The sequence below is a fragment of the Talaromyces atroroseus genome (assembly GCF_001907595.1).
Source record: "Talaromyces atroroseus strain IBT 11181 chromosome Unknown scaffold_1, whole genome shotgun sequence".
Lineage (NCBI taxonomy): Eukaryota > Fungi > Ascomycota > Eurotiomycetes > Eurotiales > Trichocomaceae > Talaromyces > Talaromyces atroroseus.
Genome location: NW_017971433.1, coordinates 2,944,941 through 2,960,602, shown reverse-complemented (window position 1 = coordinate 2,960,602; position 15,662 = coordinate 2,944,941). Strand labels below are relative to the sequence as shown.

At 50.1% G+C, this 15,662-nt stretch overlaps 3 protein-coding genes across 3 annotated transcripts; 1 reads left to right on the top strand and 2 right to left on the bottom strand.

Annotated features, from left to right (window-relative positions):
• Positions 1-406: 406 nt before the first annotated feature.
• UA08_02114 (hypothetical protein) lies at positions 407-9,385 on the bottom strand (the record flags this gene model as incomplete). The annotated part of the gene is made up of 8 exons (XM_020261852.1): positions 407-1,088; positions 1,145-1,235; positions 1,281-1,501; positions 1,614-4,565; positions 4,662-4,870; positions 5,333-5,390; positions 5,461-6,760; positions 6,820-9,385. 8 exons carry the CDS (start codon positions 9,383-9,385, stop codon positions 407-409), a joined length of 8,079 nt encoding a protein of 2,692 aa, XP_020123458.1.
• An 870-nt stretch (positions 9,386-10,255) lies between these two features.
• On the top strand, positions 10,256-13,553 carry UA08_02113 (hypothetical protein; the record flags this gene model as incomplete). Its single annotated transcript, XM_020261851.1, has 5 exons — positions 10,256-10,378; positions 10,436-11,923; positions 11,978-12,214; positions 12,266-12,904; positions 12,972-13,553. The coding sequence occupies 5 exons, from the start codon at positions 10,256-10,258 to the stop codon at positions 13,551-13,553; spliced, it is 3,069 nt and encodes a 1,022-aa protein (XP_020123463.1).
• A 153-nt stretch (positions 13,554-13,706) lies between these two features.
• On the bottom strand, positions 13,707-15,521 carry UA08_02112 (hypothetical protein; the record flags this gene model as incomplete). Its single annotated transcript, XM_020261850.1, has 2 exons — positions 13,707-15,201; positions 15,265-15,521. The coding sequence occupies 2 exons, from the start codon at positions 15,519-15,521 to the stop codon at positions 13,707-13,709; spliced, it is 1,752 nt and encodes a 583-aa protein (XP_020123464.1).
• Positions 15,522-15,662: the final 141 nt, after the last annotated feature.

Below are 15,662 nucleotides of genomic sequence, written 5' to 3'. Positions count from 1 at the left end.
TTCAGTGTTTTAAAATCCTCCGAATAGACATCAGAATGGCAGTGCTATCACCTAGGTAGGTGTTGCATGTGCTACTACTATGCGGCGGTTGTGGCGGCCATCCAGTTAGGCACCAATGTCTAATGGAGCAGCTGACAACGCAATCGTCTCTCGACGCAATTGGACGATAGAGAAGCCTGCACATACTCTATCGGCACTTGTTGTTCAACTTAGCTCTTGTCTACGTCTGTTGTATACTTCCGTGGACCAATCAGCTTGCATGTAGACATCCACGTCTGTGATATTAAACATCACTATTTACTCCAGCTCATCAATCAAGCAGAGATAGTCAATTATATACGAATATTCTATTTAATTTGGAGTGTCTACGTAGGTACTCTCGAACCCACCCAGTGCTGACAGCAGTCTAGTACTCCAGGCGGCCATGGACATGGCTCCAAAGCTCTTCCACAATCTCCTTCTGCCCCTGACCACCAGGCGACGGCCGCACAGCCAGATATGCTCGCCCATCAATTGCAGGATCCCAATCCCCCTTATTCCCTCCAACCATGATGCCTCCAGCCTCCGCAAGCACAACCCACGCAGCACATACATCCCACGCCCAACAGCCCCCTTCCCAGTACAAATCAATCGTCCCCGACGCAACAGCACAGATATTCAAAGCCGCGGACCCCATACTCCGAATCGAATGCACCATTGCGCCTCCATTCTCGCGTGTCTTGCCCAAACTCGCAAACGTCTGTATCTTAGTCTCCCAATTGGGCCCGCTGCGCTCCGAGCCCCATTCCAGCGCTACCAGGGCCTTGTCCAGACCGTCCAGAGCTTCTAGCTGCTCGCCCTGTTTTAGAGGTAATGATGTAGTGCGATTGAGGAAGGCGCCGCAGCCGCGAATGGCAGAGTACAGGGTCGACGTGAATGGGTTGTAGATTACGCCGACGACGGGCTTGCGTGCGATTGCGAAGCCGAGGGAAATGCATGAGCTGGGGAAGCCGTGCACGAAGTTGACGGTGCCGTCGATGGGGTCGACGACGAAGGTGGGTTGGTCGGTGAGTGGGCGGTCGGGAGAGTATGTCTCTTCGCCGTGGAAGCTTGTTACGGCGTCAGTCATCTAGTCCGTGAGCGTAGAGTTTTTTGGTTGTCTTACTCGTAGTCCGGATACTTTGCTTTCAGTCTCTGCGAGACCATGCTTTCCACGGCCTTGTCATATTCAGTGACCAAGTCTGAGCCTGGAGAGTCTGTTAGGACGATAGCGTGCCAGCGTGACGGTGTTTCTGGCTTACTGTTTTTCTTGGAGTCTGACGAGTCAATAGTAGGCAGACTGCTGGTAATCACCTTGCCGGCCTCGGCGGCCAGGTCGACGAGGAAATCATGGATTTCCTGCAGGTCGGGGGTGTTCTCGTGTTCTTTTGACTCGGGCATGGTAGGTGGAAGTTGATAGTTGACGAGGATCGCGGATGACGTACCGAGGGGCAGCGGGTATAATAAATGCGACAACACAACACTAAGTTGATATCTCATTGCTCAAATATTCTATAAACCTATGTACAAGCTAGATATTCATTTCCAGGTCACCAAACTCCAAATGAAATACTAAAAACACAGTAGATAAATACTAAACACGCCCTTCCCCATCGTCGTGGTCTTCACGGTCACTGTGTGCATCAGACACCGAGTCACCCCCAGAAAAGTAGCGATCAGACCACTGCGCAGAATCTGCCGATCTGCGTGACTGTCTATCTGGGCTAGGACTGGTGCGCTCCATGGTTATATGGCCATTCGCCTCTCCCTGCTGGCCAACACTTTGAGACGAATTCGCAGGTCGAAGTGGAAGTTGTTGTTTCTGTCTGCGCGAAGACGCACGCTCAGCTGGTTCAATAGTCTCCTCTCCTGAATCGGTCACCTTGATATTCAAGGGCTTCGCTCTCTCCATATTTGATTCCAGCGCATCGTCCGTTGTTGCGGACAACGAATCGCCAAAATGGTTGTCCACGAGATGTTTCACTACGGGCCAACCATAGGCATTCGAAAACATGCGTCGGACGATGATATTGTTGTGCGCGTCGGGCTCGAGTCGTACAAGAACCTTGCGCCATGAGATCTCGTGATGATAGGCTCTGGCTATTTTCTCTTCCACTCGCAGACCACTTCCGGGAAAGCCACGGGCGGATGCTTGCTCTATATTTTCAGCGTCTAACATGTTGTTGTTGTGCGAATTCCGCGAACCGGTGAATATGGTGCCGCGCTTCTTGAGGATAGGAGGCGGTATATCATCTGGATGGTATATACGGTCATGAAAAATAGTCCGCGGCCTTGATGTTGGGTCCATGATAAATTCTGTCGGAGGTAACGGGGGTCTCAGCACGTCGCCGGCAGATTCAAAGATTGTGGTTCGGGGAGGAACACTGAGGTCCTGTTCATCGTATAATGAGCTGCCTCTGACAATCTGCTGTTGGTGGTGAGTATCTATCGGATCAGACATCTCGGTGGAATCACCGGAATGTGCAATTGTTTGGCTCCTCCGGATGATTTTGGTGCTCTTTTTGCTAGATGAAGAACTTCTGGAGTTCTTGGACTGGAACATAGTAAAGATATGGTTGAAAGGGTTTGGGGACGACGAGTTTTCCCTGGAAGGAGAGCTGGAACCTGCAGTTGTAGGCGACATCGGCTCTGGTTCCTCGTGCATTGTAGCTCCAAGAATCTGATGCTGAGCTGGCGAGGATGGAACAGCGGCTTCATCGGTCAACCTTGGTGTTGTCGTCCTCTCAACTATATAGGGAAGAGTCTGCGCTTTATGGGCTGCAGACGGACTCGGGGGGAAGTGGTTCTGATTCGGCGAAGGTGAATTGGCTCCAGTGAGCTCTGCCCAGCCCCATTCTGCCATTGTACCTACGAGGCCATTCCCTCTCCGGGCCTTTTGGACTCTATCCAGACCCCTCCAGTCAAGGAAGAGCAAGCACGAAGTGCGTAGAGGCACGATGCCATCATTCACGACATTCGAGTAAACAGTCCGGTTCCTAAATCGGCGCAGGACCTGATGAGTTGGACCGGCAGGCAGGATTCGCAGTAATGGCTTGGAAGCCGACGCAGGCTGTTCCTGGGCCGACTTTGAGGTACCTGCAAATTTACTGATCACTGCATCCCACCTACTTCGGACCCTGGGCGACGTCCAACTCAGCCCAAGATCCTGCCCGGTTTTACCGACCAAGCCAAGATCCAAGGCAAAACGGACATAGACAGGGTTTTCATTGCTGAGTCCCAGGAACGGGGTGGCTAGCGCGACAAAATTAATCGGTTTGATGCGGTCAAAGAATTCAGGCGAATGCTTGTGGATATAGGCAATAGCATAAGTCTGAATGAGGCCACCCAGCGAGTGTGCAATGAAACTTATGCTAGTAACCTGGCATCCAGACTGGTCACCAAAAATGGGATCTTGATCGATCCAATTCTCAGGGTTTGCATTCGCATTCTTCTTTTGTTTTTTCTTGCTGACTGGCAGATAAGGCTGATCCGGATATGTCAGAAGTAGAACGTATTTGGCGAGCCGTTTTCCGAGATATTGGATTCCACGTTCTGTGCGAGTAACATTTCCGGGAAATCCTCGGACAATGACTTCTTCATCCTCTTCTCCCTCCGGCTCGTCGTCCTCTGCGCTATCTGAAGATGGACTCGGATACTCGGGTATACTTAGACCATCAAAACCTTGAATCCCAATCCCAGTAGACTTTTTTCTCGAACTATTCTTCGCCTTCTTTGCTGCTGCTGCTCCGGCATCAATGCTCTCTTTCAGATAGAGCATATCAGCTCCCAGATTACTATGCAGGCCGTGGGTCAATATCACAAGATGAACACGTTTTCTTTTTTCCTTTGCAGCATTATTTTCCGCTGAATCCGAGGGGTTGTTGCGGGTTTGAGCGGGCACGCTTCGAACTCCTCCTGCATTGTTCTTCTCTCTTTCTTTGAGCGGTAGACAACTAGGAGTGTTCCAAAGGCTTTTCGTATCGTTGAACACCAAATTGACCGATTTCGAAAACACCCCCTTAGTAGCAATAACTGGGACCAGATTTTCCCCTCTTAAGCTCTGGTGGTCGTACATGTGGGCCGCTGGAGGTATGCTAGAAGAGGACAAGGAGCCATTGACGCCGAACTCGAGTGATTTCCGGTCACGGCCAACAAGCAATTCAAAATGGACCGCTGCCGAAGAAGAAAATATCACCTGAGAAGTGATCTCGATAACCCATGTTACACTTCTTCTACTTCGCTCAGCATTGGCGTTCCTGGTGGCCGATGGCACGGTAAGCCGTGTCTCCTCCGGCACGGGGATTGTTGCTGTCCAATTTCCGCCGGCTTTGAGGTACGGTTCATATTGGGGGATATCTCTGTAATCACCGTCATGGTGTTGATGGTTGGCATCGAAATTCGCAGGATAGCATGCCGTGTAAAGCGTGTAGGGTCCGTGAAGGTACGCGGCTCGCAGGGGAATGGCGGATGTATTCTTCACTTTGACATGAAGCTCGGAGGGAGTGGGCAGGATTTGGTCTAGGTCAGGAGTGTATGTCAAGGTGTATCTGCATTGAAATTTGAACAGTCAACATACAAATGCCAATGTAAAAAGTCATAATTTTTAAATGCTATCTCTCCCATCGGAATAGAAAATTGCGTACCTCACAACCTCGCCAACACGAACATAGCCCGATTGATGCACTAGCAACATCTTATATGCTCTTTCAGTCTCGGCTTTATCGGCGTGCCAGCCTGTGAGGGAATGGAATCTTGCTGACAGGTGTATGTTATCGGACGAGCGGTTCCATCGATCTGTTCTATCTTCTTGGGCGAGTTGATAGGTCCTCGGCGTGATGAGCATGGAGGCTGGCTGGCTAGTCAGTCAGTTCTTGCGCTGTTATGATGCCGTGATTCCATGTCAGATAGAAACGGAGAAAAGCAGTTGGTGTCCTGGGGGAATGATACGCATAGACCGCGCATTCCGCATAGCGTGCACCCAAGAGATACTGATGCTGCAGTTATAACCGAATGGGCCTGTGTCAATAGCGTGGTCTCTCCTTTGGTCTAGGACATTGATACAAAAGGTATGCTAGATGAATGCAAGGTTGAAGTCGACACAGCCGCGAGGAAGATGCGATGATCTAATCTGATCTCGGACCAGCCCCTAAACAAGTTCTTCCGGGCTCCCGGTATCGATCATCGGGCTGTGCATTTTTATGATGGGTTAATTATTTATGCGTGGATATCTATCAATTTATGATCTATTGTTTATGGCTTGTTATTTACGACCAGTCGATCTCCTCTATTATACAGATCCCATCACAGCCTCTACCTTCTTTGCGTGCTTGTCACTCAGATTGACCGCGATAAAGGTCTTTGGCAGTTTCACCCTACAGAAACCGGTCAGCTTGAAAAGCCTTGCTGTCAATATGGATGTGTATGTGTGTATTATAAACTTACGTGTCAAACTTTGCTTTGAGCGTTTCAATCACCTCCTTCCAGTCCTGATGTGCTGTCAGGCTTCTGCGAGGCGCACATCCAATCGCATGGCGAGAATCCAGTTGGACATCTAGCGGGTCAAAGGTATGGCATCCAGGACTGATGGAAATCCGAATCGAGTATGCAAAAGTATCTGTATCGCTGTCCTTGGCCTCGTACAACTCGAAACAGATCTGGGAGAGATAATCGAGCTCAGGAATGGCGCTGCGCGCAATCTTGGTTTGAATACCGCCTTCCAAAATACAGTTCAAAAGCGTGTAGATGTGCGACTCCTTGGTGAAGTAGAAGAAGGACTTTGCATCCTGCGAGGCTTGGACTTCTTCGAGATCGTAAACAATTTCTCGAAGTAATGGGAGCGAAGTAAGAAGCCCGATTTCAAGCTTCTCGCTATCTTTGATTCCATATTCTTGAGGCGTGATATAGTCGAAGAGAACCTTTGCTAGCTTGTACAATTCCCGCAGCTTCGCAAGTCGTTCGTCGGACTTCTTCCTTTGGGAGCTCGGGTTTGTATGCAGCTTGAAGTAGTGGTCGTATGCGTCCTCTAATCGTCCAAATTGGCGTCGGGACTCCCCTGCAGTCAAAGCTCTTTTCTTCAGACCAATTCGCTGGGCCAAAGTACTGGTGTCGACCCTCTCTTCGATTTTCTCGTTTTCATGATGTGTTTGAGATGCCCCGGTTGGCAGCTCGCTGCTGGTCACATTGAAATCATCAGGGGGAATGAAAACCCACTCTAAGAATTGGCGATTGTGAAGGGCATCAAATTTCATGCTATCGTAAAGTTCCGAGATTTTGCTTGGGTCAACCTTCTCAGTATCGCAGAACTCTGCAAAAAGCTTTTCCCATCGTTCCTTGAATAGCCCCGCCTCCTCGCCTGTGCACCAACGACCTTGAATAGAATCCAGGGACTGGCCCTCAGCGTTTCGGGGAGAAGGGTCAACTGGCTTTTGCTGAGGAAGCATATTGTTGGCGGAGTTATTGTCAGAGTGTGAGAGTCGGTCAAAGTTGTGCCGCATGACATCTCGGTGAAATTTCATCAATTCTACTACTGTCGCAAGGACAATGGATGGCTCGGGGAAGTTGTTTTTCGGCCAGGTGAACTGAGAAGGGGCAGAGCCTTCTCGAAGAAGCAGTTTTAATTTCTTTTTGACCTTGTCCATGACATCTTTGGCAGCATTCGAGTCGTCCAAAAGGTCCTTCCGTACTTGAATGTAGTCCTCTGGAAGCTCCTTCTCATCCAGGAATGAAGAGGCCCAGATTTGCGCTTTGATAGATTAGATAAAATAGCCTCTTTGAAATCGGTCGGAAAAAGATCTAGCTTACCACTTGTACTAACCCGAGGCTCCGAGCTCGTGAAGACGCGAACATCGTCCAGAGCTTCTTTGTTCATCAGTTTCAGATCATCCCTCATCGTCGTCCCCAGATCCTGAGCTTGATATCGAGCCGCATGTGTCGGTTCCCCTCCCCATTTGATAACCAGCTGAAGCTTATCTAAGATCAAATCGTTTTCAACAGCAGAAAACCGAGAAAATGTAGGGCCTGAAATGGAGTCACTTCGGGTTTGCGACCGGCTCAGATTCTCGCCATCGAGCGGTGTTTCTTGCGACGGCGTTGCCGGATCTTCTGAGGGTACGTTCTTTGGTTGAGGAGAGCTCGTCCGCGCCAACGCTTCAGACATCTCTTCTGGTTTTCGCTTCCTGAACATAGGTTTGATCTGCACTTTTGTTCCCGGCCAAGTGCCTTTCTTTTCCAGAGATAACTTCAAAAGCTTAAGTTTGTCCATGTCTTCCAGCTCCTGTTCCATGGCCACTCGGACAGCTTCAGACACGCTAGCCAGAGCAGCTTCGCCTTTGATAACGACTTCTTCCTGGTGGCCTCTAAGAAGGTCGACAAAGGGCTGACTATGGAACGTGAACTTGAACTTCTGTTTCGGAGTTCGATCAGCATGGCGTATGACGGCAACCATCCCCTTTAGTTTCCAAGAATGTTTAGACGCTGGAGGTGGTACAGCTTCTTCCTCGTTGGAGATTGAGAGAGCCGGGGAGTTGGTCATTGAGGCGTTGGTGCTGACTGGCATGGGCAATTCTTCGCGGGACTGAGACATTGCGGCTTTGGCCATGGGAGACGGTGTTTGGTTGTGGATAAGATCTGGAGCCATGAAAGAATCCCTTTGTGCATTCTGTGTGTTGTGGAGCCTAGACATACTCGGCGACTTCAAAACGGTCTTCAGGGCATTGCGATGAGAGCTTGCAACGCCCCTTCGAGAAGACAATGTATCTGGAGAGGGTGGCTCGGATTGCTCAAACGCTCTATCTCGCCGACGGCGTTCGTTTATGAACATTTCTTTGAGGATCTTTGAGCATTTATCGTAATAATCATTATTGTCTTTGACGAAACTCCATCCATTCACGTCTATGACATAGCTTCTGTCTCCCACGCGGAGCATGTCAAAGCCACATATCCGCTGGCCAAATCCATTGGAAATCTTGGCTGCCATAGTAGCCTCTTCCTTGGTGAGGTTTGTGATGTACCTGAGTTCCTTTCCATGTGTATTGCGCCGAACGACACCGTCTACCACTGGAGACTTACGAGTCTCGGCGTGGCAGAAATCGGGCCCGACGGTATAAGCTTTTACATCTTCAGCATTATCCACCCGCAGAAACTGTTCGTAGAGATAACTAGTGTCATTCTCCGTAACAGACCTGGGCACGGCGAGGTTCGGGTCATATTCTGAGCTCTTGTTTCCCACTTTCCGAAAGAGGCGTCTTCCCCCTCCTCCGTACTGTTCGTCTTTCGGAAAGTAAATGTGAATGTTGTGGTCCTCGCCACTAACGGGCTTCTCGACAAAGGGCTTTCGAATCGCCTGTCCGTCAACGATAAGCGTCTCTCCGTCTTCAGATAGCGAGACCGATTGGGTTTTGGCAGCTCCACCACCCACGCCGTCTTCTGGCCCTTCAAGCTTCACGCCTGTCAAGTTGTGAAGATGCTGAGCAAGCTCAGGTGACTGCAACAAGGGGCCGCCGTCTCGATTGACTTCAACTCTCATTGGCGTGGGGATGCCCATTTGATCCAACACTTTGAGACAAAGCCTGCGGTCCCATAGAATTTTTTGCATCAACAGATCATTCACGCAAAAGGGTTTTCGTAGTTTCGCATATGCAATTGCTTTGTCCAGCGGGAAGCCATCGGAAAAGAACGATATCAAGAAGTCGCACACAGGCCAATTCTCGACAGCCTCATCGAGGATCACTTTGTCGCCAAAGACTATTACCTCCAAGTCGCCCTTTGATTGAAGTCGGGTCAGAATGTTCTGGCTGGGTTTGCTGCGGGCCTTCACGTCGAGGGCACAAACACCGATTCTTCCAATCAATGGCGGCCGCGGCTCTGCTTCACTGGCCGAGCTGGCAGCAGTGCTGCCGCTCATCCTCCTTGGTGCTCTGCTCGATGAACGTGTCGGCCGGGACAGCCGCCGTCCGTCTGAAGATCCTTCATTTCTTGCGGATTGTAGCCCGTGAGACGTGTGGTTCAGATGGGCCGATCGAAGTGCAGCGGGGTAGTCTAGCGAGGAGACGGATGTCCTGTTGTGTGATCCAGAGGTTGCGGCGGGCTTGAGGGGCTCTTCGTTGGGGACTGCTGCAGCGTCGTGAGAGCCGGCGATGCTTACCGAGCCCAGAGAACGCAGTGAAGCAAAGGACATGCGCTTCAGTTCCGGTTGACTCGAGGGATGGCTACTCGGGCCTTGCAGGGCATGGTCAACTAGGCCGAGCTCGTTGACGGAGGTGGAACAGGAGAAATTCAGGGGGTCGAGAGGACATGGCTCTTCGTTTTGAGGTGATACCGCATCGGTTGGTCGCTGGCCGCTAGAAGAAACGCTAGTATTGTCCGACATGGCCGGCAAGCCCTAGACGTCAGCGGCAATGCAAGAGCTTCGTTTCTTTTTTGGTGTGTGAATTTGAATTTTGTGCTCTTCTTTGCTTTTTCCAGTTGCACGACAATCGCACTCATACCGTAAGGGCGCAAGCGAGGTTGGAATTGGCCTTTTCTAGAACAGAGGAATAATCTGGGTCGACCCATCCACTAGGGGGAAGGGCATCGTTTACTGTTCGACGTTTTCAGCCACGCCCGCCAGCTCTTTCTTGTTTTGTTCCCTCTTCTTTAATTGTCTGGTGTCCAGCCTAGAGCATTGGCACTGCGAATCACACCGGAAGAACTGCATTTTAGCCCATGCAGACAGCAATCGATAACAATCAAGCCCCTCTCCGCCAGCCAGCCTCGAGCTCCGATAGGAGGAGAGCGCTGTGGCGGTAAAGCTCCATGATCTCACCGCGTGCGCAGACTCGTCAGGTCCCGTGATGTCGGCCATCCCAGCTGCAGGCTAGATTGAGTTTCCAACAAGGAGAAATCACAAACAGCCAAGTAGAATGATTGTCGAGCCGCCGCTTGAAATGCCACCAGCTTACGCTGTATTGTACGCCGTAATACGCGGATTACCCTGCCAGAAGTTTCTCGATGGACGTGTTCTAATTGGAGGATGGAGCTCTGAGAGTAGGTGGGGCTTCTAGATACTGTCTCTCATTGGCGGATAACTCCCAGCACAGGCGTAAATTACGGCTGTTACTGCCTGTGACCGGTACAGTACTGAACTACGGACTTTTTTATTACCAAATATTTTTTTTTGCTCTCCGCAGTGGCAGAACTCTCTCCGAAACCTGCAGGACTGGACTGGACTGGACTGGAAGCGCCCAACTGGCTTGTCACGATGCCTTCTATTACTGGAGAAGACTTTGATCTTCCCTCGGCGAAACGCCAGAGGATCGTGCAGCCGCAGTTGCTGGCTAGACAGAAGGACGACTCGCAGTCGCGGATCTTTTCTCATTTCCGGGTAGGTGCTTGCCTGGATTGGCCATGAATATAGCACGAAGACTGACTCTTGCTCAAGACCCTTGGTTTAGTGTCACCAACCGCAGTTCCGTTTACCTCGGTGCGCCTAGGAAAATCGACATATCAAATCACGACATCCGTGGGAAGAGTGCTGCAGACCTATGACCTTCGACGAGGATTACATTTGGTATTCGCCAGCCAACCTCGAACGCCGGCAATTATCACAGCCACATGCGCCTGGAAAAACTATGTCTTCGCAGCTTGGGGAGGGCAGCGGCCCGGGGAAGAATCTGGAGTGTGGGTGTTCCAGCGAGGAAAGAAGATTGCCGCCTTAGAAGCCGCACCTCAAGCCACTGGCCCGATCATTCGTCTGCTAGTCTTTGGGTCCTGGATCATAGGTTGCTGCGAGAGGAGTCTACAAGTATGGAAGACCACGTCGTATGAGCATTATACAACACTGGTCCCGGAGATATCTCGCGGAGCTTCCGACCTACCGGTGTTCACGGGTCATGTTTGTACCATGCCCACCTATTTGAACAAGATTTTTGTTGGACGATATGATGGGACTGTCGAGCTCTGGAATATCGGCAGTGGCAAGCTTCTGCACCGATTTCTACCCCCAGCGACGGAGGAAGTTGCGATCACCGCGATGGAAGCCACCCCTGCTCTGTCACTCATTGCCATTGCTTATAGGAACGGGACGGTCGTCATTCGCAACGTCGACTCGGATGAAATACTGCTGTCCTTGAATGCATCAACATCCAAGTCGAACCCTATCACCTCAATTTCTTTTCGGACCGATGGGTTAGGTGCCGGCAACGAGGGTAGGGAGGCGGGCGTCATGGCCACTGCGACAATATACAGTGGCGATGTAACATTGTGGGATCTCAACAACGGAGGCAAAAAAACCGGCGTGCTCAGAGGCGCACATGATATGTCTGCTGAGAGTTCTGACAGCGGTGTTAATAAGATAGAGTTCCTAGACGGCCAGCCAGTCCTGGTGTCGTCAGGGAGGGACAACGCTTTGAAGACATGGATTTTTGATGAGTCACCATTCTCGCCAATTCCGAGACCGTTGCATAGCAGGGGTGGTCACGCTGCGGCGATCTCTTCGCTTAAATTCCTACCTTCATCTTCCGACGGTAGCGACGCTATTGGGAAGTGGCTTCTGAGCGCATCCAGAGACCGCTCTTTCTGGGCTTTTAGTTTGCGCAAGGATAGCCAAAACGTTGAGCTATCACAGGGAAAAGTCAAGGCCATGGCCAAGAAGAAAGGCTTGTCAAGCGCAGCTGAAGCCGCTGAAGAGCTAAAAGCCCCCGAGATCACTTCAATTGCCTGTTCGCTCAATCGTGATCCAGGAATGGGAGCCAGCAGCCAACAAGTCTGGACAAACTCGAGAGATTTCAAGAAGAATTCGCAAGGCGAAAATGGATGGGAAAGCGTTATTACAGCGCATCGAGGCGACAAGTACGCGCGGACTTGGTATTGGGGAAAGAAGAAGGCCGGTCGTTGGGCGCTCGAGACAAGCGATGGGACAGAAGTAAAGGTATGTCTTTTATCACTCATCTTTCTAATTAAAGCGAATGCTAAGTTCTGACAGACTGTCGCAATATCAACCTGCGGTACGTTTGCCTTGGTAGGCTCGTCGGGCGGTAAAATCGATATGTATAACCTACAATCTGGCTTGCGTAGACAACAGTTTCCACCACTGCCAGCCAAAGGCAACAAGTCTGCCATTGGTGTTGCATCGTCAGGACACACCAAAGCTGTTACCGGTCTTGCAATAGATAACTTGAATCGGAATGTTGTGAGTTGTGGACTAGACGGGAAATTGAAGGTATGCAGCATACTCTCCCCCTTGGAACTCAATCAATACTGATATACTTAGTTCTGGGACTTCAATTCTGGAAATCTACTCGCCGAGCTAGATTGGGCGCCTATGACTGCCATCACTGGGCTGCGCTTCAGTACCATCAATGAACTCGCAGCCCTGAGCTGCGATGATCTGTCTATTCGCGTGGTGGACCTAGAGACGAAGAAAGTCGTCCGAGAGCTCTGGGGGTGCCGTGGACAGATTAACGACTTTGTCTTTTCTAACGATGGTAGATGGATTATAGCGGCGTCTATGGACTCTATCATTAGAGTCTGGGACTTGCCAACGGGCCATTTGGTCGATATCTTCCGAGTGCCGACTACATGCACGGCTCTTGCGTTTTCAGGAACCGGTGAATACCTTGCCACTGCGCATGCGGATGAAGTTGGTGTACATATCTGGAACAACAAGAGCCTCTTCTCCAACTTCCGACCTAATCACATTGACGAGAGCTCACTGGAATCAAACACGACTTCTGTTGCTTCCGTTGAATTAGCATCCGGCATGGTTGATGCCGCCTTTGCACAGGAAGCAGACGAAGAAGGTCAAGAAAAGCCTGTTACTTCTTTTGAGCAGCTTGATCAAGACATGATGACTTTGAGTATTGTTCCACGAGCTTCTTGGCAGACTCTGATCAACCTAGACACTGTCAGGGTAAGTCAAAACTTACCTCTCCTTGCTACTGGAGATTATCTTATGCTAATTTTACAACAACAAACAGGCACGCAACAAACCCAAGGAGCCTCCCAAAGCTCCTGAGAAAGCACCCTTTTTCCTACCCTCTTTGCAGGATAACCAGTTGTCGAATCCTATTCGCGGATTTGAAGATCCGAAGGAGACTGGTGCCCCAATTCCATTCTCCAAGAGCCTTTCGAGTTTATCACAGCCAGACTCGCCCGTCAGCAAACTATTGGAGTCGGGCGCAAGGAACAATACATTTACACCTTTCATCGACTATTTCAAATCACTCTCCCCGGGCAAGACAGACCTAGAAATACGCTCTCTAAACGTGCAACTCCTACCGGGCGGATACTGCGAGCTAGTAAGCTTTGTTGACGCATTGGCAGAAAGACTTCGCGTGAAGAAAGATTTTGAGCTCGTGAATGCATGGATGGCAGTCTTTTTGAGAGTTCACAGTGATCTTATCTCTGGCGATGGCGAAGATGCAGATGCAGATGTAAGCAGTGTTTTGCGCACTTCTCTTCTAGCCTGGAAAAAGGAGCAGGAAAGTGAGGCTAGACGCCTATCGGAATTGATGGGATATTGCCGAGGGATTGTTGGATTCCTTCGGTCGTCTCGTTAAAAAATATATATATATATGCTTTTTTCTCTCATTATATTATATATTACAATAAGCATTCCCTGTTTGGGTGGCGAAGTCTACAACGTACTATAACTTTCTACCAGCAGACTCGACCAATTGAAACCAAAGACGAGCCAAAAGTAGTAGTACTCCTTAAGCTGCCGATTCCGATGAGAAATCACCATGAAATTCCCGCCTCACTTCATGAAACGACCTCGTCAGAACATGAAGAGGAGGAAGCCCTGCCAAAAGACCTCGAAGTTTCTTGACCGGTCCATCCCCAAGCTCCAAATCCCGAGTAACCTGGAAAACCATACGCAGCGAATACAAAACTGCCTGTAACTGGGCGAGGGCGTGCACATTGTCCCAGTCAATAACGCCAATCTTATTACGGCTGCTGCTGTCAATGCCAAGGAATGCCTTCAGCCCATCGCGGTAATCCTGAGGAGGGATGTTTTGGGTCTTTTGGCTCATAAACCAATCCGTGCGGACCTCATATAATGCAAACAATCGCCAAAAAAGAAGCGGCGAGTTTTCCACGTTCTGCACGAATTCGAGTCCGTCTATAAGACGGGTCGCTTCTGCTTCAATTTCTTCTTGCTCACTGTAACAAGCCACGTCGTCAAAGCAGAATCTCCTCCCTCGTCGCACGCACTCATTAATAGTCGGATACTTCTCTGTGAGAAAACTGTTCATGTTAATCAGAGAATAAGCAAGTCTCCTGATCCGAGCGCCATCAGTCCAAGCGCATCTTCGAGAATGATCTTCCACCAGAAACGGAAGATAAATCCGAGGGGTGCCTGTTTGGTCCTGGAATTCGTCGCTCCAGAAGCATTGCGCTAACAACTCGGAGATTCGTGTGTCATAATTCTGTAGTAGGCGGCTCTTTGACGGGTTGTATTGGAAGTTTGTTAGGTCGTATTCTTTCAGGAACGAGATATACGCCGGCGTCTTTTGATTTGACTGAGAGGCGTCCTTTGCACGGCGCACGAGCTCGACGAGGGTTGAGCGAGGACTGAGTTCCATCTCATGAGCGAGGTAGGATAGAGCAGGTATGCCCAGTCGATCTGAGATTGAGGCTGGGCAAAACCGCATGGCTTTGATCATAGACTGTGTCGGGTCTTCGTCGTCCCAATTCTCGGAATAGATGGTATCAAAAAGAATAACAGAGCTATCAGGGCCGAGCTCAAAAACAAGCAGATCAGAGTCACTCGTGAGTATGGCCGTGCCGGGTTTCTGAGCCGCCAAGGAAGCGCAAAACATATCAGCTTCTCCCGGGACGATCTCGGTAAGATCTGAGAGGCGATCATCGACATTCCTCTCGTATAAGCTTGCCAGTCTTCTCGGTAGAGTTGACTTGATTTCTGCCGCTGTCCATCTTGACTTCAGATCTTCAGTCACAGCGGACACCATGAACGGGTTCCCCGGCAGTTTGGCACGCTTCACAGCAGAGTTATGACTGCCCAAGAGTCTTCTAGGATGCATTGTTTCTGGCCGACGTTCAATGGACGACAATCTGAAACCATCCCGCTGGGTTAAACAGAATGTCTCCAGCTGTTTCCTGGAGATTTCCAATCTCGATAGCCTGGTCTCCCGTTTATGCAGAGGAAGGGCACCGTCGAAATAGATCTTGGAGCTAGTCATGTTACTTTAAACGGTGTATAATGTGTATATACTTTTTTTTCTTCAAGGCGTCGAGTATCCAACATACATATTCACACCGGATATCTGCAATAGCACGAGATAAGTCATCACGGCCACGCTGACTTCGTCACAGCTTGGTTGCCGTTCGATCTGGCTGATGTGCGTGCTGGCCTGTGCCAGCAGGATTGAGTACACATGGTACACGAGGCCTGGTCCATCGATTACCGCAGATCGTACTGCCTGGGCTGACTGGATATGGCTTTTTCCCAGGAGAATCGACTCTGAGAGCGAGGAAAGATGCCGTGTCATGTGCGAAATACCCATTTCGATACAGCAATTCCCTCACAAATGCATTTGAGAGGAAGCTAAGTTAGGCGCATCTTGGAATCTCCGTCTCACGCGGTTTTCTTCGTCTTTGTCGATGGCAAAAAATTAACGGAAAGAGTCGCGGAGAATCAATACGAG